The sequence below is a fragment of the Bacillus rossius genome (assembly GCF_032445375.1).
Source record: "Bacillus rossius redtenbacheri isolate Brsri chromosome 4 unlocalized genomic scaffold, Brsri_v3 Brsri_v3_scf4_2, whole genome shotgun sequence".
Taxonomy (NCBI): domain Eukaryota; kingdom Metazoa; phylum Arthropoda; class Insecta; order Phasmatodea; family Bacillidae; genus Bacillus; species Bacillus rossius.
The window spans coordinates 25,397,624-25,423,756 of record NW_026962011.1 but is presented as its reverse complement, the minus strand read 5'-3'; the positions used below and the strand labels follow the sequence as shown (position 1 = coordinate 25,423,756).

Sequence of the window (26,133 nt, the reverse complement as noted above, 5' to 3'; positions counted from 1 at the left end):
TTCCTCCCTCCCAGGCATGCGAAACTCACCGAACTCACGTTTCGTTCGGCGTTACGGTCCAGCGGGTAGATTTTTTTTTTCTAACCTAACTAAAACTAAGTGTATTTTGGAGGGGTCCGGGTTAGGGAAGGACCTAGGTGCGTCTCAGGCCGAAGCCTATACGCCTAGTCATGCTGGGATTAGCCATGCAGGGAGAGGGTCGCATGCATCATGTGCTAGGAGGGGATTGACCAGCCATGGCAGCGATTGGCGCCATGACTTACTCCCCTCACTCTTAAATCTAGACTATATCTAGAGATAGGTTGGGCCCAGGTAAAACCTGCATAGACACAGGGAAAACCCTGGGCACATTCATGCGGGATACAAATTGGCATGCATTAAGTGTAGGAATTTACAGGAGACAGAGGATGTCTCTGTAGCTTGACGGGCGAGGACGGGCGAGGACGGGCGTGAGGACGGGCGAGGTCGGGCGAGGACGGGCAAGAGGACGGGCAAGAGGACGGGCAAGAGGACGGGCAAGAGAACGGGCAAGAGGACGGGCAAAAGGACGGGCAAGAGGACGGGCAAGAGGACGGTCGAGGACGGGCAAAAGGACGGTCAAAAGGACGGGCAAAAGGACGGGCAAAAGGACGGGCAAAAGGACGGTCAAAAGGACGGGCAAAAGGACGGTCAAAAGGACGGGCAAGAGGACGGGCAAGAGGACGGGCAAGAGGACGGGCAAGAGGACGGGCAAGAGGACGGGCAAGAGGACGGGCAAGAGGACGGGCAAGAGGACGGGCAAGAGGACGGGCAAGAGGACGGGCAAGAGGACGGGCAAGAGGACGGGCAAGAGTACGGGCAAGAGGACGGGCAAGAGGACGGGCAAGAGGACGGGCAAGAGGACGGGCAAGAGGACGGGCAAGAGGACGGGCAAGAGGACGGGCAAGAGGACGGGCAAGAGGACGGGCAAGAGGACGGGCGAGGACGGGCAAGAGGACGGGTGAGGACGGGCAAAAGGACGGGCGAGGATGGGCAAAAGGACGGGCAAGAGGACGGGCAAGAGGACGGGCAAGAGGACGGGCAAGAGGACGGGCGAGGACGGGCAAGAGGACGGGCAAGAGGACGGGCAAGAGTACGGGCAAGAGGACGGGCAAGAGGACGGGCAAGAGGACGGGCAAGAGGACGGGCAAGAGGACGGGCAAGAGGACGGGCAAGAGGACGGGCGAGGACGGGCAAGAGGACGGGTGAGGACGGGCAAAAGGACGGGCGAGGATGGGCAAAAGGACGGGCAAGAGGACGGGCAAGAGGACGGGCAAGAGGACGGGCAAGAGGACGGGCGAGGACGGGCAAAAGGACGGGCAAAAGGACGGGCAAGAGGACGGGCAAGAGGACGGGCAAGAGGACGGGCGGGGACGGGCGGGGACGGGCGGGGACGGGCGAGCCGGAGACGACACTCACTGCAGCCGACGAGGTGCGAGCCGTCGGCGCAGCCCTGGCGCGGGTCGCCGGGGTTGAAGCAGCGCAGGCCTGAGTCCACGCACTGGCCGCTCTCGCAGCGGAACTCCGCCGGCGCGCAGGCGCGGGTCTGCAGCTCTGAGGCACGCGGGCACGTGCACGTCAGCCCTTCCTGGCCTCCTCCCGTCCGCGACTACCAACTGCACTTCCACAAACACTCATCTCATATTGCGTTGTCCCAGTACTTTCAACAGTTTCATTTATTTGGAAACCGTTCCCTGAATAGCTTTTCACTACCAGCTGGGCACATTAATAAGCGTAATAGAACAAAAATGATTTCCAAATTATTGAATATTCGACTATCTTATCCATGACCATCGTTATTGTAGTAATACAAACTGTTTTTTGAAAACGGCGTTCCAAAGGAATCCAAAGAAAAAGTAAAAGGGTGCTATATTTTAATTTGACTGAGTGGGTAAAGTGTACGTTAATAATAATTTATTACTGCGACACTGAAGATAAATGTCTAGATGGGTAAGGCAAATAAAAAAAAAAATTCCTTTTCGGCAGAACCTACACACAGTCTTAGGTAGATTTATAAGTACATTTTTCTCCTGAAAATGTCATGGAAACTCATATAATCTTCTGGACCTTTTTAAGAACTTAATGTACATGGCAACCTATATGTTCTTCAGTAATCCAAAATGATCAATAAAAGATTTTCTCATATTCCATGCAGCGAACATTCTTCGAATGTTTTAAACTCAATGAATACAGCATTGGATAGCTTACAACGATATTAAAATTATGCCTACTACGGTAGTTAATGAACATTTTTCACTTGCAAACACCTTTTTTTCATACCTTGTGCCAATTTGTGGTCGTATGAAAATGTTTTTGGACCAACATTAAAATTGTTTAAAATAAATTCGAATGAATTTAATAAGGCAGTATTGAGTTTTTTATTTCAACCATTTTTTAGTAATAGATCGTTTCATCAAAAAAACTTTCAGCCAAATATTGGAGATAATGTTTAGAATTTTCGCAATTAATTTTAACGTAATTGGTATTATAACTACTAAAAAGTTAAGATTTTTTTTGTCTTTTAACTTTTTTTATTTACACTCTTTTCAGTAATAGTTAGTTACGTAAAAAAATTTGTTTTAGAGAATATTTAGAATGTTTAAAATAAATACGAACGGATTCGATGATGTACATAGTATGGAATTTTTATTTATTCTTCTTTATTCAAACCTAGTTTTTTTTAGCCCATCCAGTTATAGTAAATCTTATCAAAAATATTGTAGACCAAATTTGGCGATAATTATTGAAAATTTCCAATTTATTTTTATAGATTTTATAGTTTACTTACTAAGAGAGATATGAATTTGTTGTCCTCCAAGCCCTGTTCCAACCTCTGCATCAATGGTTGCTTGTATCCAAAATGGTTTTAGACAAATGTTTGAGATACTATTTGTAAGGTTTACAAACAATTTTAACGTATTTATTAGTATAATTACTAAGGAATTTATTCTTTTATTCGTCCTTCAACACTTGTTATTACTCCCTCCCCCTGCCCTTGCAGAAATGGTTGGTCGTATAAAATATTGCGCCATTCGAAAGTTTTATATATTATTTTAAGGTTTCACAGATAATTAAAAATGGACGTATTCGTGTACATGGTACGGAAATTACGATCTTTTTATATCTTACCACTGTTTTTATCAACTTCTTGCAGCAAAGATTCATCTCTTCAAAAATGTTTTGGACAACAGTTTTAGATACAAATTACAAATAATTTGAACGGGTTCAATAGTGCGTTTATTAATGTACTTAGTAATGGATATTTCTGACTTCCAAACCTTGGTTTTTCCACCCCTTGTAGTTAAGATAGGTCATATCAAAAATTTACTTTGATAAACGTTTTTAGCATTACTCTTACGGGTTATATTACGTTCAAACGGTTGTGATGTTTTTCATATTATGGGAATTTAGCAATTTTTACGTTTTTCAAAATACCCTCGCCTTTCTACCCCTTTTCTCAGATGTTGATTTGGAAGTGATTTGTGCAAAATTAGGGAAGTATCGTGTCCGTAAAAATTTGATAAATAAATATATATATATATATATATATATATATACATTAATAAACATTTGAGTTGACGATGATTTTGGGGTCTATTCGATGAAACGAAAAATTACATAAAAATTTTCTGAAGTCACACCATGGTAACGGCTACAATATTTAATTGTGTCATATATATCGCGTTATTAAAATGTGATACATGTATGCTAGATACAAACTTTTTAGTTGACGATGGCTTTTGGGTTTATGGATTACGAAACAAAAAAATATTGTGAAAATATTCCGGAATTCACATCGTAGTAACGACTAAAATAGGTGGTCATTATTCGGAATATACCTAAAAAATAAAACTAGCTTGGTAGTCAGTAGTTACGCTAAACTATAATTATTTCGTAACAGGAGCCATGTTTCAAAATAATTATATTTATGACATAAGCTTTTTAAAATAATTTTTAAAACCATTATTTAAAATTTTTGAGAATTAGCTAGTGTCAATGTAACGGAAAAATTAAATATTTGGTAATTTTATTTACCACCTGTAACATAGGGTACGGCGTGGATTAATACCTAAATTAAGTGATTGTTTTTATTTTGGGTTAGAATTTAGTTTCATCTGAAGTAAGAAGTAAAGACGCAATTATCTTGCAGTTTTATTCCTTGTAAACAACAGCACGTCTCAATGCGAACGCGGGAACTAACGTGTTTTAACTTCCCAGAAATATGGCGGGGGGAAATTCTGCCAATATATTTTTTTTACTTCAAAATTTTACCAATTTTGGCTGACGTCACGTCATGGGGTCATCAAAAAGCTTGCGCATTCTCCACAGAGATGGTTTCCTCACGGAGTGTACTAGAGAGCCAATCATCGAATGGACGTGACATTCCGTTCTTCGGTTAAGTGGTTTTGATTAGTGGGATCGCGCACGGCGGAAATCCAGATAATGGGCTACGGGTGGAATGCAGAGTGGAATCGCTGCCTGCAATTGCGGAATTAATCGAACGCCAGTTTGAATCACTGCTGAAACAGAGAGTTTAGTCGTAAATATAATACGTGGAAGTTTACTGCGTGTTACAATGGTCTCAGCCAGCAAGTCTACAACGTGGGAGCAGAACCTATATTGCTCCGAGTCCCTTATTAAATAATATTTAATTAATATATAACAATTAATATTTAACAAGGGTATATAATATTTTATTTATATTTTTGTACTTTTCACAGAATTTCCAAACTTTTATGGGCATGTGACAGTTTATCATAAGGATTTTAAGTTATTTTCAATTGTTACTCTTAATATTTGTGTAAAACAGCTACGATCGATTTTATTTACTAAAGGTTTAAACATTACCCAATTAATGACTAATTTACTTAGTTTGATACTAACTTAACTAAAAAACATAATTGTTTACTTCTGTAATAAATTGAGTGATTATTTTAATACTAAATTCAAATTTGCTCTGATTATTCTAAAATGAACTCATAGTGAAGTTTTTATAATGTCTGTTCTCGTAGCGTGTTTTGATTAAATATTTAGACTTTATTAGCTGTAAAATTTTTAACCGCGGATTATTTTTATTTGCTAACTGTTCTGAATATCAGTATAATCTAAAATTTCACAGAAATATGATGAAAAATCTTTGACGTGTAGTATGTTACATGAAGTAGCCTAAAAGTCTACAGGAGTAATCAGCATATTTGAGAGAGTGTTATTGGCTGCTTTTATTTTATACTAATGTATTAAATACTAAACTTTCCGATTACTGCGGATGCCTTATAATTTAAAACGAATAATCATTTGAAAAAAAATACTAAAAACTAATACAAAAATACTTATCTGATAACTCATACTCATAAAACAGTGGATAATCTGTTAAATAATTTAAAAATACGATGTATATTATGAGAATAAAAAATGAGATTGGCAAAAAAAGACAGATTAGTTTACATAACGCAAAAAATATTTACTGTTTTAAAATGTCTGGTCCAATACAATGGCTAAAGTAACCATTGACATGCTAATAACATATTTAATTTAATGTAAGTAGTATAGTTTGGCCGGAGCTCGGACAGGGTCCAGGGTGTGGTGTCTGTGGTGTTTTCCGCCATCTTGGTTTGTGACGTCACGGCGGCCATCTTGGATGAGTGTAACGGGACACAGCGTAACGGGACACCGTGTAATGGGACATAACGTAACGGGACATAACATAACGGGACAAGGACATCACGGCGGTCATTTTGGATCCACCATTTTGGATGACGTAATTATGTTCTCGAACATTCCGGCGAAGTTTTTTTCCGCCATATTGGATGATGACGTCACCGTTGCAATTTCCGTTACGGCCGCCATCTTTAACTTTTTTATTTATTATCCGATTTTAATGAATTTTTTTTAAAAATTATAAAAAAAAATTAAATAATAAAATTTTAATAAATTATTTATAAAAAATACACATTAACGACACGGAGCTCGGAGTCCTCGGTTCGAACCCGATGAGTGCAAAAGAAATAAAAATGGCGACCGATCCTTCCCTCACAGTGGACACAGGCAGACTGACCCCCACCACTTTTACCAATGCACATATACCATCAGGTAGCATGACGTCATGTCCGCCCTCTTGAAATTTGGACGCCATCTTGAAAATCTTTATTTATTATCCGATTTTAATGAAAAAAATTCCAAAATTCATCAAACAATTAACGTATTTGAATTATATTTGATTATATCGATGTACGTACTTGGTTCGATTCCCGGCGAGAGTAAACGTTCGATCCTTCCTCCATGAAAGCTACCTAGACTGATCTAACACCAACAATACCAAGGTATATATCGTCAACTGGTATGACATCATGTCCGCCATCTTGTCTTCATCCGCTGGAGACCACCATCTTGTTTTCGTCTGCTAGAGTGTGCCGATACCATGTAGTATAATTATCTGGTCACCATACTTTTGTCCTCAACTGTTGACATTAAACATTGACCTTGACCTTGAACCTTGACCTTGAACTTTGACCTTGACCTTGACCTTGAAATTTGACCTTGAACTTGAAAATTGACTTTGACCTTGAAATTTGACCTAGAACTTAAAATTTGACCTTGACCTTGAAATTTGACCTTGACCTTGAAATTTGACCTTGACCTTGAAATTTGACTTTGACCTTGAAATTTGACCTTGAACTTGAAATTAGACATTGTCCTTGAAATTTGACTTTGTCCTTGTCGACCCTCATGGATCCGACATTTTATGTTCAGTACATGCTACCAGGAGCTACCACCTGCTGGAGTACGCCATCTTGTGTGTGTGTGTACTTGTATTATAGAGTAAATTTCCATCTGGATAATTTTATTCTAACCCGCTACAGTGCAGTAATCATTTATTATGGAGGTGCCCCCCACCATCTTGAAATTCGGCCGCCATCTTGAAATCATGTAATAATGTAGATAGAAAAGCGGGAAAAAATCCAAAATTCATTAAATAAATTTTTAATCCATATAATGATTAATTGGATCGACAAAGGTCCTTGGTTCGATCCCTGGCCGATACAAAACAACTTTAATTAAAAAAAAACTAAAAAGTGTTATGTTTGAGATAGTAAAAACACCACAAGTTCTTTTAATAAAATTTTATTACATAAATTCAATACACTACTACAAGTAAAAAAAAACACTCACAAATTACCAAAGCCTTTTGGATTCCACGATTCAAACAGTCTTCTTATTGTACGGACTAAGCCTCTTATATGACTTTAAATGTCTATCCGATCCGTTCATCACCACAGCCAGAGACGGACTGAAGTTCATATCACTTATATAGTCTCATTAGCCGGTACAACACATGAGTCAAATCAATAACCATGTTCATTATACGTCTCGGAGCATTTTTTATAATGACGATGTAAGCTATCGAAACGTGAAATTAGTTTATTGCACTTATTGCACTGAAATTGTATTCTTTGAACATTATTAGAACAACCGCTTCTTTCATGTCTGCGAGCATTTGAGGTGATAGTAAAAGATGCACCACAGTATTTGCACTGGTGCGAAGTACGCTCTTCATTAATTGAAGTATTCAATGCTGATGAAACTTCAGCTGATGGTGGAACAGCACATATCGAAGTCTCCTCCAGTGTTGTCGGAGGCGTTGCCAACGGGATCTGCTCCAACATCGTCGGCGCCGACGTCATGGTTCCCGTAGTCGATGGTACATCCTCCATCGAGTACGACGTTAAAGTCGGTAAAGATGCCATCGAAGTCTCAAGAACAGCCAATTACACGTCTTATGCACCAGAAGAAGAAACAAACTTAGTGATCCGTACACCGTCGACGGCAGTAACAAACTGAGCGTCCTGCCGTCTAGGACTCGTTTATATACATTAACAGGTTTGAATAATACGCTAGTCAAATCAAGAACAATTTACTAAAATACTAGAGTCAAAACAGCATTAAAAAAATAGAAGCACCATCAACAAAAAAGGAAGCACATTTGGAAGCACCTTCAAAAAAGGAAAAACAATAGGAAGCACCGACTACGAAAAAACAGCACATTTGGAAGCACCGACTACGAAAAGGCAGCACATTTGGAAGCACCGACTACGAAAAGGCAGCACATTTGGAAGCACCGACTACGAAAAGGCAGCACATTTGGAAGCACCGACTACGAAAAGGCAGCACATTTGGAAGCACCGACTACGAAAAGGCAGCACATTTGGAAGCACCGACAACGAAAAGGCAGCACATTTGGAAGCACCGACAACGAAAAGGCAGCACATTTGGAAGCACCGAATACGAAAAGGCAGCACATTTGGAAGCACCGACTACGAAAAGGCAGCACATTTGGAAGCACCGACTACGAAAAGGCAGCACATTTTTGGCAGCACCGACAACGAAAAGACAGCACATTTGGAAGCACCGACAACGAAAAGGCAGCACATTTGGAAGCACCATCATCGAAAAGGCAGCACATTTGGAAGCTCCATCAACAAAAAAAAAAAAAAAAAGGCAAAAAGGAAGCACAAGTTACGAGATCTAAGTCTTAGTTAGAAATCAGAATACAAGAAATAAAAACATTAAATTCTTTTAATTTAAATTATTTATTTTATTGCTTTACATTATACAAATGCAAGTAAAACAAGCCATTATTGTATGTAGCCAGCATTCCTCAGTTCCTTGAGTATGAAGGATATTTCTTTGATGCACGAATAGTTTCCTGCACAAAGCGAACCATGTAGAAGTCTTAGCCGGTCAACCAATATGTTTGGATCTTTCCATGATGTGTAATCAATCTCTTCTACCACCATCTTCCTTGCACCTTTATAAATATTATGATCTCTGGTGTCTTCCGTTTTACCACCAACCTCAGGGTAACTTTCATGTTTGAGACGGTGATCATCACAAGCTTGATCAGATTTATTTAATATATCACGTCGTTTCCACCGTTTCGGTCTCAGGACACCGCCACATTCTTCGATCTTGGCAGCTTTAGGTGCTTCATCATAGGCTATGTCTTTGTCAGCAGCCTCAGAGTCACTGTAACAATCACCGTAGAAGGAATCGTCTTCACCCAATTTACCATAATAATTCGATGTTGATGATGTTGAAGTGTCTTCATCGTCTTCATGCTTCCTTTTTAGGAGTCCATCATTTTTACAAAGTAGGAAAGATCTACTTGAATTCGGCTGGAATATATTCTCACTTTTCACGTTAAGGATTCTTCCATTGTCTTCATTCTTCCGTAAATCATCAACCTCCTTCAATTTAAGTTCTTTGTCGAGATCGGAAGAGCCAAGAAAATTATTGTCGTAATGCAGATCACTCTTCCTTAGGATGGTAGATTCATCGTTGTCCTCTAGCTTGTACGCAGGCTTGGCGCTACAAGTTCTGCCATGTCTTTTTAGGCTCTCTCTCCGCGTAAACGACTTTCTACATCGAACACAACTTATCATATTGCGCAGTGGATTTTTAACACAGTCATTCTTCTCGTGTTGTCTTTTATTCTTTCTTAAGATAACTCTTTACTGCAAAACTTACACCTATGTTCTTTCGATACAGCGTCAGATCCCAAATCAGAATTTATATTAGTTACTGAGACTAATGCCAGATACGAATTGAGTGTTTTAAATTAGATCCAATACTTAAATAGAAATTTTTTCATATTTCATCAGCGAGAATTAATATATCTCCTGCAAAAGTACTTTATGCATGTAGTTCTGCTTTTCAACAACAGATGTCGCCACATGTTGCTTGCAGGTAAATAATATTTAGTTCTTTTATGCGGGATGCGGGATGCTCACTAACGATCGCAAAAGAAGGATGTCTTCGCTAGACTCCAAGGAAAAGGAAGTTCGTCTTGCATGTTGGTGCTCCACAGATGTCTCATGGCATAATATTAATTTGACTGAGTAATGATATGTGTTAATTCCACCTTATAAAAATATTGCAAGTTTTGATTTAGTAGCAGAAATTATCGAATTAAATGTAACTCCAAATAAAATGACATGTCTCATTTTACAAAACAAAATCCATGCAGAGAGCGGTTTCTCAGAATAGTCAGAAACACTTGAAGAAACCACAGGAATGATTGCAAGAAAACGGGAAAACCCATCAAAATATTGACAAGAATAATCAGGAGCACACGGAGAAAACCATCAAAATATTGACAAGAATAATCGGAAGCACACGGAGTAAAACCGCCACAAGTTTTCTTTGTTATCATAAAATTACAGAAAAAAATTAATAAATAAAAAAACACAACAAATTCAAAAACTGATTCTGGCTTGGACTAGAACTCTATCTTTGCTCAACAATGAGAAGTTCACAAGCTAGCATAATCAGTTTTTGAATTTCTTGTGTTTTTTTTATTTATTAATTTTTTTCTGTAATTTTATGATAACAAAGAAAACTTGTGGCGGTTTTCTCCGTGTGCTTCCGATTATTCTTGTCAATATTATGGTGGTTTTCTCCGTGTGCTCCTAATATTCTTGTCAATATTTTGATGGTTTTCTCCGTGTGCTCCTGATTATTCTTGTCAATATTTTGATGGTTTTTCCCGTTTTCTTGCAATCATTCCTGTGGTTTCTTCAAGTGTTTCTGACTATTCTGAGAAACCGCTCTCTGCATGGATTTTGTTTTGTAAAATGAGACATGTCATTTTATTTGGAGTTACATTTAATTCGATAATTTCTGCTACTAAATCAAAACTTGCAATATTTTTATAAGGTGGAATTAACACATATCATTACTCAGTCAAATTAATATTATGCCATGAGACATCTGTGGAGCACCAACATGCAAGACGAACTTCCTTTTCCTTGGAGTCTAGCGAAGACATCCTTCTTTTGCGATCGTTAGTGAGCATCCCGCATCCCGCATAAAAGAACTAAATATATTTTACCTGCAAGCAACATGTGGCGACATCTGTTGTTGAAAAGCAGAACTACATGCATAAAGTACTTTCGCAGGAGATATATTAATTCTCGCTGATGAAATATGAAAAAATTTCTATTTAAGTATTGGATCTAATTTAAAACACTCAAATCGTATCTGGCATTAGTCTCAGTAACTAATATGAATTCTGATTTGGAATCTGACGCTGTATCGAAAGAACATAGGTGTAAGTTTTGCAGTAAAGAGTTTATCTTGAGAAAGAATAAAAGACAACACGAGAAGAATGACTGTGTTAAAAATCCACTGCGCAATATGATAAGTTGTGTTCGATGTAGCAAGTCGTTTACGCGGAGAGAGAGCCTAAAAAGACATGGCGGAACTTGTAGCGCCAAGCCTGCGTACAAGCTAGAGGACAACGATGAATCTACCATCCTAAGGAAGAGTGATCTGCATTACGACAATAATTTTCTTGGCTCTTCCGATCTCGACAAAGAACTTAAATTGAAGGAGGTTGATGATTTACGGAAGAATGAAGACAATGGAAGAATCCTTAACGTGAAAAGTGAGAATATATTCCAGCCGAATTCAAGTAGATCTTTCCTACTTTGTAAAAATGATGGACTCCTAAAAAGGAAGCATGAAGACGATGAAGACACTTCAACATCATCAACATCGAATTATTACGGTAAATTGGGTGAAGACGATTCCTTCTACGGTGATTGTTACAGTGACTCTGAGGCTGTTGACAAAGACATAGACTATGATGAAGCACCTAAAGCTGCCAAGATCGAAGAATGTGGCGGTGTCCTGAGACCGAAACGGTGGAAACGACGTGATATATTAAATAAATCTGATCAAGCTTGTGATGATCACCGTCTCAAACATGAAAGTTACCCTGAGGTTGGTGGTAAAACGGAAGACACCAGAGATCATAATATTTATAAAGGTGCAAGGAAGATGGTGGTAGAAGAGATTGATTACACATCATGGAAAGATCCAAACATATTGGTTGACCGGCTAAGATTTCTACATGGTTCGCTTTGTGCAGGAAACTATTCGTGCATCAAAGAAATATCCTTCATACTCAAGGAACTGAGGAATGCTGGCTACATACAATAATGGCTTATTTACTTGCATTTGTATAATGTAAAGCAATAAAATAAATAATTTAAATTAAAAGAATATAATGTTTTTATTTCTTGTATTCTGATTTCTAACTAAGACTTAGATCTCGTAACTTGTGCTTCCTTTTTGCCTTTTTTTTTTGTTGATGGAGCTTCCAAATGTGCTGCCTTTTCGATGATGGTGCTTCCAAATGTGATGCCTTTTCGTTGTCGGTGCTTCCAAATGTGCTGCCTTTTCGTTGTCGGTGCTGCCAAATGTGCTGCCTTTTCGTAGTCGGTGCTTCCAAATGTGCTGCCTTTTCGTAGTCGGTGCTTCCAAATGTGCTGCCTTTTCGTATTCGGTGCTTCCAAATGTGCTGCCTTTTCGTTGTCGGTGCTTCCAAATGTGCTGCCTTTTCGTTGTCGGTGCTTCCAAATGTGCTGCCTTTTCGTTGTCGGTGCTTCCAAATGTGCTGCCTTTTCGTAGTCGGTGCTTCCAAATGTGCTGCCTTTTCGTAGTCGGTGCTTCCAAATGTGCTGCCTTTTCGTAGTCGGTGCCTCCAAATGTGCTGCCTTTTCGATGACGGTGCTTCCAAATGTGCTGTTTTTTTCGTAGTCGGTGCTTCCTATTGTTTTTCCTTTTTTGAAGGTGCTTCCAAATGTGCTTCCTTTTTTGTTGATGGTGCTTCTATTTTTTTAATGCTGTTTTGACTCTAGTATTTTAGTAAATTGTTCTTGATTTGACTAGCGTATTATTCAAACCTGTTAATGTATATAAACGAGTCCTAGACAGGAGGACGCTCAGTTTGTTACTGCCGTCGACGGTGTACGTATCACCTAGTTTGTTTCTTCTTCTGGTGTATAAGACGTGTAATTGGCTGTTCTTGAGACTTCGATGGCATCTTTACCGACTTTAACGTCGTACTCGATGGAGGATGTACCATCGACTACGGGAACCATGACGTCGGCGCCGACGATGTTGGAGCAGATCCCGTTGGCAACGCCTCTGACAACACTGGAGGAGACTTCGATATGTGCTGTTCCACCATCAGCTGAAGTTTCATCAGCATTGAATACTTCAATTAATGAGGATCGTTCTTCGCATCAGTGCAAATACTGTGGTGCATCATTTACTATCACCTCAAATGCTCGCAGACATGAAAGAAGCGGTTGTTCTAATAATGTTCAAAGAATACAATTTCAGTGCAATAAGTGCAATAAACTAATTTCACGTCTCGATAGCTTACATCGTCATTATAAAAAATGCTCCGAGACGTATAATGAACATGGTTATTGATTTGACTCATGTGTTGTACCGGCTAATGAGACTATATGTAAGTGCTATGAACTTCAGTCCGTCTCTGGCTGTGGTGATGAACGGATCGGATAGACATTTAAAGTCATATAAGAGGCTTAGTCCGTACAATAAGAAGACTGTTTGAATCGTGGAATCCAAAAGGCTTTGGTAATTTGTGAGTGTTTTTTTTTACTTGTAGTAGTGTATTGAATTTAGGTAATAAAATTTTATTAAAAGAACTTGTGGTGTTTTTACTATCTCAAACATAACACTTTTTAGATTTTTTAAATTAAAGTTGTTTTGTATCGGCCAGGGATCGAACCAAGGACCTTAGTCGATCCAATCAATCATTATATGGATTAAAAATTTATTTAATGAATTTTGGATTTTTTCCCGCTTTTCTAGCTACATTATTACATGATTTCAAGATGGCGGCCGATTTTCAAGATGGTGGGGGGCACCTCCATAATAAATGATTACTGCACTGTAGCGGGTTAGAATAAAATTATCCAGATGGAAATGTACTCTATAATGCAAGTACACACACACACAAGATGGCGTACTCCAGCAGGTGGTAGCTCCTGGTAGCATGTACTGAACATAAAATGTCGGATCCATGAGGGTCAACAAGGACAAAGTCAAATTTCAAGGACAATGTCTAATTTCAAGGTTAAGGTCAAATTTCAAGGTTAAGGTCAAATTTCAAGGTTAAGGTCAAATTTCAAGGTCAAGGTCAAATTTCAAGGTCAAGGTCAAATTTCAAGGTCAAGGTCAAATTTCAAGGTCAAGGTCAAATTTCAAGGTCAAGGTCAAATTTCAAGGTCAAGGTCAAATTTTAAGGTCAAGGTCTAATTTCAAGGTCAAGGTCAATTTTCAAGGTCAAGGTCAAGGTCAAAGTTCAAGGTCAAGGTCAATGTTCAATGTAAACAGTTGAGGACAAAAGTATGGTGACCAGATAATTATACTACATGGTATCGGCACACTCTAGCAGACGAAAACAAGATGGTGGTCTCCAGCGGATGAAGACAAGATGGCGGACATGATGTCATACCAGTTGACGATATATACCTTGGTATTGTTGGTGTTAGATCAGTCTAGGTAGCTTTCATGGAGGAAGGATCGACCGTTTACTCTCGCCGGGAATCGAACCAAGGACGTACAATGATATATATTAAAACAGAATTCAAATACGTTAATTTTTTAATGAATTTTGGAATTTTTTTCATTAAAATCGGATAATAAATAAAGATTTTCAAGATAGCGTCCAAATTTCAAGATGGCGGACATGACGTCATACTACCTGATGGTATATGTGCATTGGTAAAAGTGGTGGGGGTCAGTCTGCCTGTGTCCACTGTGAGGGAAGGATCGGTCGCCATTTTTATTTCTTTTTGCACTCGTCGGGTTCGAACCGAGGACTTCGAGCTCCGTGTCGTTAATGTGTATATTTTATAAATAATTTATTAAAATTTTATTATTTAATTTTTTTTATAATTTTTAAAAAAATTTCATTAAAATCGGATAATAAATAAAAAAGTTAAAGATGGCGGCCATAACGGAAATTGCAACGGTGACGTCATCATCCAATATGGCGGAAAAAACTTCGCCGGAATGTTCGAGAACATAATTACGTCATCCAAAATGGCGGATCCAAAATGACCGCCGTGATGTCCTTGTCCCGTTACGTTATGTCCCGTTACACTATGTACCGTTACGGTGTGTCCCGTTACACTAATCCAAGATGGCCGCCGTGACGTCACAAACCAAGATGGCGGAAAACACCACAGACACCACACCCTGGACCCTGTCCGAGCTCCGGCCAAACTATACTACTAATGTAATATTAATACAGTGAAAACCAAATAACTATTTTATGTATTTTATCTGGAACAAAAAAATAATTATTTAGTTCTCAGAAATCTTTGTTCCACTTATCCATATCATTATTTTTATTTGTAATATTCGTATGAATTTTTTTTTATCTATCTCCACATATTAATATTTTTTTTAATTTTCAGTGGTTTCCCAGACCCTCTTACATTCGAATATCTGTTACAAAGCTGGGCGCTGTATATTTGTTTTTTTCTGAGGATTTCCCGATTCTGATGCACGCACTGTGAGAAGTTTTATACCCACAGTCACATGATCTTACTTGCTTTAAAGTTTTGTTTCGTATTTCCACTTATTCTATCTCACTACAAAGGTTGACGTTCTTTTGATTTTTTGTACTAATGTTATGTTTATGATTTGGTTTTTGATATTTTCTTAAAGATCTTGTCGAAAATTTATGAGTCTTGTTTTTAATATGTATAAAATTAAATTTTTCAGTTTGTTTTTATTTAATGGTTTACCAATGTTTAATAATAAGCACATCATCGTAATTTTGTGTTATTAATTTAAATGTAAACATTATTTAAGGTCTTATGAATAGTTGTGAGAGTATTTGTAGTGACTTTAGAGTATACATTAGTTCTGAAATAACTATTCTGATTGGTTTAAAGATCTAGCAGCTGATAGTATATACTGACGATCAATTGGATCTATTATTATTTTAATTTGCTTGCTTTTACCACATTTATTTTTATTTACTAGCTGCCCGACCCGGCTTCGCACGGCTATACTAATGGAAAAAAATTAAGCCACATCTCCCATTTACAGTAATGGCAAATAAAAAAATTCTGTGAAAATTTATTACAATGCTGTATAATGTACCGGAGAGAAAATGAATAGCACCGATGGTTTCCCGACTCGTGCACGCAACGTACAACTGATGTACCCGTACTTCGCTACGGCAGTCTACAGGCAGATCACTCTTGCGCCGCTCATTATACATGCCCCTCCTTGTGGGTACGCCACTGCCGCGCGATGCCCGTTGCCATGGAGACGCAGAAGGCATGAACAATGCAAAATCTGTTCTCATGCAGACAAAGTACCCACTGTTGCCTGGTTTTAACCACCCATGGGATCTAATTTTCGGAAAATGTCATCCTGCGTAACATAAGGAACATTACTGTGAAGTTTCAAGTTTGTAAAATATATAAATACTTGAAAAAAGGGCAATAAAAAAACAAATTAAACACAAAGAGAGGGAAAAAACAATAGTTTAGGTTTGCGATTTAAAGAAATAAAAATTATTAAAATGCTAATTGAACTCTTATGAGGGTACTGATTGCTTCGTTGTTAATATCACACGGGTGTTTTTTACTTGTATGGGAAAATTAAGAATGATAAGGCATCTAGTTCGTGGCAACAATGTTAATAGGCAATAGGAAATAAATTTCTAGCACCTGCGGCATTGTAACACACACTACGTACGTTTACTGCACGTTGTATCTAACCCCCTCCAACGCATTTGATTCTTAATTGGACTTTTAGTAAGGATCTCTAATGTTATTGATAATATAATATAGCCTATAGCTTTCCTCGATAAATGTACTATCCAACACTGAAAGAATTTTTCAAATCGGACCAGTGATTCCTGAGATTAGCGCGTTCAAACAAACAAACAAACTTTTCAGCTTTATAATATTAGTATAGATTATCTCCCAGGAATTCATTCATTAAGAGCTTTCTCATAGTTGCTTTAAATTTTTGGCTAGTTAAACTTAATTGAACTTATTATTTTTGACTATTATTTGATTATAGTCATGGATTAAATTATTAAGAAACATACTAACAACATGTAACATAAGAACTAACACATTGGACTCTTAATAAGTGTATTGTTAGTTCATTTGTCAGGGATTGTATAACATTGATAAAATATTCAAAAATATAATCATGTGTATTTCAATTTACCTAGATATTCATTTCGGTAGTTATTTGTTTTTAAATATAGAAAATTTATACATTTATTGATCCTCAAATTTTTAATTGTTTCTGAATTGTTTTATTCCCAGTTTATCTTTCAATAATATATGGTGTCCTAAAATTTACCTATCAAATTGATGGTATATATTTTAAATCACACATGGACCAAATGTGCGATACCAAATTTTCCCATAGAACTTTCCTATAAACTAAATTAAAAGCTATGTGTCCACTGAGACAATTTCTTTAACAACGCGATCGCTCGCATAGGAAGGGTTTTTTCAGTGTTTAAAATCTATTACTAACTGTCCATATAAAAAAATGAGTCAGCAGACAATCACAACGTGAAACATCACTACATTGTAGACAGGTTAACTATTACTAAGCTGAACTCTGCTCTCTCTCTCTCTCTCTCTCTCTCTCTCTATATATATATATATATATATATATGTATATATATGTATATATATGTATATATATGTATGAATATGTATATATATGTATATATATGTATAAATATGTATATATATGTATATATATGGAAATTATGATGTATTTTGAGAGACAGTTCATTACCAATCACTTTTAAGACACTCACTCTAAAAGAGTTAGAATTTTCATTTCTATGGTAAAACTTTGCTCTAAGGGCTATTTCTGTAAATTTTAACACAATACCTCTCTTACATTTTTTAAATCTGTGACAAATTCATATTTTGTCAACAGACATTCACTGCGTGTAACAGAATGGGTGTAAAAATTCGTGTAAATGTTGCTAATTACTATCACTTCCGCAATGCTTTACACCCATTAAATAACACTTATTGAATATCCGTTGAGAATTTTAGTGACATAATAACAAATACAAGAGAAGCATTCAATTAAATTTACAGAAAAAACCCTTAAGTAATAGTAATAACGAGAAAATAAGCAATAAACGTGGCGTGTGAGATAAAGCATTTAGGGTTATTGTTTAATTTTATCACGTGGTAAGGGTGCAAATATTTAAACACGTGTTGGTAAACCAGCATGAAGGGTAAGCTACAATAAATGATCGCGACGGCATATCACATCAATGTACCGCTATTCAAACAAACAGAAAAATATTTTATGTACTTTTACAAAATATTCCTTTGGAAACCATCGCCAGGAAATAGTTTGAAGTAATACAAGAAATACAATGTAGCTTTGTACAACACATAGATATGGTTTTTTTTTTGCATTTACGAAATACGTTTTTCGCAATAATACTGAGTATTACTTACGAAAGTTGAACCATAATTTTATATTTTTATCTGTGTTTCATTCAAGCATAAGTATTTAAACGATGGAAAATAAAGTTGAATATTCAATAATTGGGCTTATATTTGGTTTTCTAAGCTTATTAATGTGCGCAGTTAATAAGCTACTGTAAAGCTATTTCGGGAAAGGTTTATAAATGACTTCAACTACTGGCGGTACTGAGACAACACAAAGCAAAAATTACCCGGGTAAGAATCCGAATTTAGAATTTGGTTTAATACAGTTTTGTTTACATTTAAATTTACAATTTAAAAGAAATTATCTGTAATTTTACGTGAATATAATCGGTTTCATTTACCAAAAAAAAAAATCAATTTACATTGAAGTTGACTGGCAACATCCGGGTCGTAGCTTGCTGATGTTTACCGTTTCCTTCGGAGGTAGTAGTAACAAGTGTCACTCTGAATCGTCAGACATCGCGTTCGGAGTCTTATAAACCTTCCCTGCGCTCCGAGTTGAAGTGAAAGCTTCCTCTATTTGTCCCTGTCCGACACGATGTTTCGCCACAGCTCCGAGCAGTCGCTCAGGTGGGGGACAGCCACATGCGCTGTGCTTTGGGAATAAAATGAGAAAAACGACGAGATACATATCTTGTGAAAGATATATTTTCTTCGTCCTCAAGTCCCACGAGCCACTGGCATTATTTTGCTTTTAATTTTCACAAGTAGCTACGTGGCGGGAAGTCTGAAAAAGAAGCCTGATAGTACTTTTGGGACTGACCACTGAAATCTCGACGGTGCTTGGCTAAGATTGATTGGGCGAATGGTGTTAGGATATAGACGTTCGGATGATAATGTTCGGTGGAAAGTGCTGAAGGAAAATTGTTCCCTGGAGAATATCTTGGGAAAGGAGTTTAGGGTGAGGTTGATTGGCGGAGTAGGTTTTTATGAAGGGGTTTGGAGGATGGTGTTTAATCTAGTGTGTTTAGTGGACGGTGTTTTTGTGAGGTTATTCGGGAGAGGTTGTTTGGAAAAAGGTTTCTTGTGATGAAGTTTAAAAGAAGGGTTTAGAAGTTAGTGTTTGAGGGAAGGTATTAAATATTTGGTATTAATGGGAGGGATTTTTTGGTGACGTTATTCAAAAGAGTTTGTTTGGGGAGGGTTTTCGGGAATGATGATTGGTCAAAGGTGTTTAGAGGAAAATTGTTTGAGGAGGGGGTTTAATCTATAGTGCTAAGGGGAGGTTGTTTTGATGAGGTTATTCAGGAGTGGTTGTTTGGGGAGGGTTTCGGGGAATGATGATTGCTGGAAGGTGTTTAAGTGAGGTTCTTTGGTGGAGGTGTCGAAGACTCACCTCCGCAGTTCGCCTCGTCGGATCCGTCGGGACAGTCGAGGAAGAAGTCGCACCACAGCTCGAGAGGCACGCACTGGCCGCCGCGCGTGCACTTACGCCGCCCCTCGCCGCACGCCACTGCGCCTGCGGACACAAGAAACTCACACCACTCACGTCTGCGGACACAAGCCACTGACACCACTCACGTCTGCGGACACAAGCCACTGACACCACTCACGCATGCGGACACAAGCCACTCACACCACTCACGCATGCTGACACAAGCCACTGACACCACTCACGCATGCTGACACAAGCCACTCACACCACTCACGCATGCTGACACAAGCCACTGACACCACTCACACATGCGGACACAAGCCACTCACACCACTCACGCATGCGGACACAAGCCACTCACACCACTCACGTCTGCGGACACAAGCCACTCACACCACTCACGTCTGCAGACACAAGCCACTGACACCACTCACGCATACGGACACAAGCCACTGACACCACTCACGCATACGGACACAAGCCACTCACACCACTCACGCATGCTGACACAAGCCACTCACACCACTCACGCATGCGGACACAAGCCACTGACACCACTCACACATGCGGACACAAGCCACTGACACCACTCACGCATGCAGACACAAGCCACTGACACCACTCACGCATACGGACACAAGCCACTCACACCACTCACGCATACGGACACAAGCCACTCACACCACTCACGCATGCTGACACAAGCCACTGACACCACTCACGCATGCGGACACAAGCCACTCACACCACTCACGTCTGCAGACACAAGCCACTGACACCACTCACGCATACGGACACAAGCCACTGACACCACTCACGCATACGGACACAAGCCACTCACACCACTCACGCATGCTGACACAAGCCACTGACACCACTCACGCATGCGGACACAAGCCACTCACACCACTCACGCATGCTGACACAAGCCACTGACACCACTCACGCATGCGGACACAAGCCACTCACACCACTCACGTCTGCAGACACAAGCCACTGACACCACTCACGCATACGGACACAAGCCACTGACACCACTCACGCATGCGGACACAAGCCACTCACACCACTCACGCATGCTGACACAAGCCACTGACACCACTCACGCATGCGGACACAAGCCACTGACACCACTCACGCATACGGACACAAGCCACTCACACCACTCACGCATGCTGACACAAGCCACTGACACCACTCACGCATGCGGACACAAGCCACTCACACCACTCACGCATACGGACACAAGCCACTGACACCACTCACGCATACGGACACAAGCCACTCACACCACTCACGCATGCTGACACAAGCCACTGACACCACTCACGCATGCGGACACAAGCCACTCACACCACTCACGCATTCGTACACAAGCCACTCACACCACTCACGCATACGGACACAAGCCACTCACACCACTCACGCATGCTGACACAAGCCACTGACACCACTCACGCATGCTGACACAAGCCACTCACACCACTCACGCATGCTGACACAAGCCACTCACACCACTCACGCATGCTGACACAAGCCACTGACACCACTCACGCATGCGGACACAAGCCACTCACACCACTCACGCATGCTGACACAAGCCACTGACACCACTCACGCATGCTGACACAAGCCACTCACACCACTCACGCATGCTGACACAAGCCACTGACACCACTCACACATGCGGACACAAGCCACTCACACCACTCACGCATGCGGACACAAGCCACTGACACCACTCACGCATACGTACACAAGCCACTCACACCACTCACGCATGCTGACACAAGCCACTGACACCACTCACGCATGCTGACACAAGCCACTGACACCACTCACGCATGCTGACACAAGCCACTGACACCACTCACGCATGCTGACACAAACCACTGACACCACTCACGCATACGGACACAAGCCACTCACACCACTCACGCATGCTGACACAAGCCACTCACACCACTCACGCATGCTGACACAAGCCACTCACACCACTCACGCATGCTGACACAAGCCACTCACACCACTCACGCATGCTGACACAAGCCACTCACACCACTCACGCATACGGACACAAGCCACTCACACCACTCACGCATGCTGACACAAGCCACTCACACCACTCACGCATGCTGACACAAGCCACTCACACCACTCATGCATGCTGACACAAGCCACTGACACCACTCACACATGCAGACACAAGCCACTCACACCACTCACGCATGCGGACACAAGCCACTGACACCACTCACGCATGCTGACACAAGCCACTCACACCACTCACGCATGCTGACACAAGCCACTGACACCACTCACACATGCGGACACAAGCCACTGACACCACTCACGCATGCAGACACAAGCCACTGACACCACTCACGCATACGGACACAAGCCACTCACACCACTCATGCATGCTGACACAAGCCACTCACACCACTCACGCATGCGGACACAAGCCACTGACACCACTCACGTCTGCAGACACAAGCCACTGACACCACTCACGCATGAGGACACAAACCACTGACACCACTCACGCCGAATATGTCCTGCGGTTGGCTGACACAAACATAACTTTCTAGTTAAATTAATTTAAACAATACCACGAGGGGTTGTTTTATGATAGTACGCCAACAACAAATTTTATTGTAAACATGATAAATTTTACGTTATATTTGACACAGCATATTTTAAATCACTAGTAATGAGATTTAAAACTTTTTTGAAGCTAAAGTATAATTTTTTCTAGAACTTTAGCCTTTAAACTATGCACTAACTCCACTGTATCAACAGTTTATTTTCATTGCAAAAATGAAAATTGGATGTTGAAAACAGAAATCATGTACCATGCAAACTGTGCACTCTATCTACGTCTAGGAAAGATGACCTAGTGGAAGCCTAGGGCGAGGGAGGGAGGTAAAGAATGGAGGGGTGTAAAAGTAATTAAAGGAGGGGAGAACTGGAAGGGAAAGTAAGAATTGGGAGGGAAAGCGGAAAATTAGAAGGTTTGACTGGTGGAGAAGAGGGAGGAGGGAAGTTTGGTCAAGAATGTGTTTGGCAGAGAAGAGGAACGGAAGATAGGTGCAGTAGAGGAATGGAGGGTGAGGAAAGGAGTGCAAGACAAGGTTCGAGTGGATAGAATGGAGCTGGAGGGAGGTAATGGAGTGAGAGGGCAGTAATGCAGGGGGAGTGAGTAGGGAGGACTGGAGGGGCAATGAAGGAATGTAGGAGAAGTAAGGAAAGCAGATTTAAGGATAGGTATGCGAGAGGGAAAGGATGAAGCTGGAGGGAGTATTTTGAAAGGTGTGGGAAAGGAGCGGGCAGGAATAAGTTGAAGGATAACATAGGGAACAGAGGCTCGGGAAGGAATGGAGTGAGTAGTGAGGATTGGAGGGACAATAAAGGAATGTAGGAGAAGTAAGGAATGCAGGTTTAGGGAATGGTGTGCGAGTGGGAAAGAATGAAGCGGGAGGGAAGAATTGGAGGGTGTGGGAAAGGATAACAAAGGAAACAGATGCTTGGGAAGGAATGGTGAGTGAGTAGGGGATTGGGGGGCGGGGAGGAGTGAAGGAATGGAGTGAGTAGTGAGGATTGGAGGGACAATAAAGGAATGTAGGAGAAGGAAAGGAATGCAGGGTTAGGGAATGGTATGCGAGGGGGAAAGAATGAAGCGGTTGGTGTTAGGGTTAAGACGGAAAGGAGAGGGCAGGTAGATGTCGAGGGTGAGTAAGGGCTCGGCGGGGGAGCGAAGGAGCGGAGACCCACCGCAGTGCAGCTCGTCGCTCTTGTCCCAGCAGTCGAAGCGCAGGTCGCACACGCGCCGGGGCTCCACGCACTGCCCGTTGTCGCAGCGGAAGTGGTCCGGCGGGCACGGCTCCCACTCTGCGCGCAAGGTCACTCCGCTCCGGCATCGCCCTCGAGCCGTGTTGTCTTTCCATTTCCTCCTCACTCATGTCATTCAAAAAAACATATAAGATAACAACAACGCCATCCGTGGTTTTCTTTAGCCCATTACAATGTTATATACTTCGTCAATATTTATCATAGAATATGATTTAGTGAACCGCCTGATACAAATAGTTGCTACTATGAAGTTTAATATTGAATTCAGTTTTGTTAATGACCACAACTGTATTAACACTGCCGATGGTTATTAAATTTAAGTCTTTGAACACCTTATGTTTTGTGATCTCTGGCTTAACGAAGGCTGATTTTCAATATCAAACTATAAAAATTCGTTATACTAAAAAAAAACTGTTGTAAATATTTGGCGTATTTTAATTCCTGACCCTCTACTTTGAGAGCCATTCCAGTAAATTTACAATGATAGCTCTCTTGAATTTGGTGTTTCGTCAAAAACTGTTGACACCGAGAAATTTACGATGTGTTTTATAGTAGTGGTAAAATGTCACGCATGGGTTTATAGTGATGATCACCTGCCTGACATTTTATAGCTCACTAACATTTTGTTATTTACTGGTAACCAAATTAGTAAACAAACTGTCAATACAAAAAAAACAGTTGGTATAAATATGCAGGAGTTGTTGGTATGAATGTACCTATGTCCGGTTCCATCTCGTTATTTTATATTTACGCGTCACATGGTTAAACTTTCCGACTTTTTGCATAATTAGCTGGTAAAGTTTCATTGAAAAAAATTTGGTGCACTCTGAATAAGAAGAATTAAATTGAATATAAAAATGGTAACTTTTATTGCTATATGGGTGTATTTTCTTTCAGAAAAAAAAACTTTCTGGCCTTTTAAAAACATCAGAATTTTTATGATTTTAAAAAAATTATTATATATATATCTTATATATATATATATATATATATATATATATATATATATCTCTGGAAGACTTTTTAACCATACCATACAATAGCCACCAGAAGTGCCTTTACATCCAAAAAAATTCAGTTGATTATTCCATACTATAAAGATGAATCAATGTGTACTAGTTAGTCACTATACATTTTAGGCATTAAATTTTAAAAATAAACATACCATTCTTTAACGAATTTTTATTTTGAAAACAACGTCAAAAAATCATTGCAACGCCACGAAAAATGTAATCAAGCGTGCATAGAAAAAAGTAGAACCATACGAAAAACTAATGTTGTTGGAAAACAGTTGTCTGAACATATCGCGTTAAAATGATAGGTGGATTTTTTCAAACAGTCTACGCCTGTTTGCACGAGCCTAAGACGGCTTATTAATAAAACCACCCAAATTAAGCCTAAAAACGTTTTTTTTTTTTGCCAAAAATAAAATAAATTTTGATATCCTCCAAGTAACTCAGCTGTGTTTTATTGAATATATATATATATATATATATATATATATATATATATATATATATATAGTCTTACAGTACTCGTCATTGATGTGTTAACATCTAACCACGGTAATGACTAAATTCATATGTTCTCATGTTACAAATCAACTTGTAATACAAAACTAGGACACGAAATTTAACGTATAATTCTTTGAAATAAAGCCGAGCGTGATAAATATAAGAAAATTGAATTTTCAACTACGTTTTTTGAAATTAATCACTCGTAGTTTCCACACCCGCCACGAGAATTCGCTGCCAGAGAAGCTACGTCGACTATAGAATCATTATTTTTTAGCAAACAAAATTTTTAGACTTTATAAAGAAATGGCTCTGATATAAGCGAAAACGACTTTAAAAAATAGCTAAAACTGGCTTCAGATCTGATATTAGGCGAGTAAATTTAATGAAATACTGCTCATCCTGTTCAAATTCATTAAACAGTTCATACTATAAAGTATCCCTTTGGCTTTGTGAACTTTGGTCCACGCCAGCCGCTGCAGATGGCAGCACAGTGGTTACACATTTCCGTTCCGTGGGACTTCCATTTCATTCACGAAATTACTCCTACCAAATGCAGTCTACTGAGAGATAAGATGTTTACACATCAAATCGCGACTGCTACTTGTAAAATGAACCACATACATACCTTTAAGATAAAGGAAGTTTAATATAAACACCTAGCTTTTTAACAAGACCTCTTCAAAAGTCACATTGCCAACAAAAATTGTGCTTAGTTATAATTCAATTCACCCTTAGAAGATAAACACAATTATGTAGAAACAGTTGTTATTAAACATTCCAATTAACATTGCAAAGAATAAATCAAATAATAATTCATTTATATATCACAGACGTGCTTACAAAAGTTTTGATTCGTTTATAAACATAATAAATACATACATATACATGTGTGCGTCACATTTGCAGACTGAAATAAAAATAATATTTTTATTATTTTTTTAATAATGTTGAGGTTATCAATATATTCTATTGTGTTGGGAGAGACTTTAAAAAATTACAAAAACACCAATTATAAAAGTAGAAC

The 26,133-nt window shown here is 39.5% G+C and overlaps 1 protein-coding gene across 1 annotated transcript in view; it reads right to left on the bottom strand.

The window, feature by feature from the left end:
• LOC134541804 (G-protein coupled receptor GRL101-like) overlaps positions 1-26,133 on the bottom strand; it is a 192,567-nt gene that overhangs the window by 80,970 nt on the left and 85,464 nt on the right. The window contains exons 9-11 of the mRNA XM_063385496.1: positions 23,515-23,631; positions 19,702-19,824; positions 1,438-1,572 (exon numbers count right to left, since the gene is read on the bottom strand). Coding sequence (XP_063241566.1) covers positions 1,438-1,572; positions 19,702-19,824; positions 23,515-23,631 — 375 coding nt within the window. The remainder of the gene's footprint in view (positions 1-1,437; positions 1,573-19,701; positions 19,825-23,514; positions 23,632-26,133) is intronic.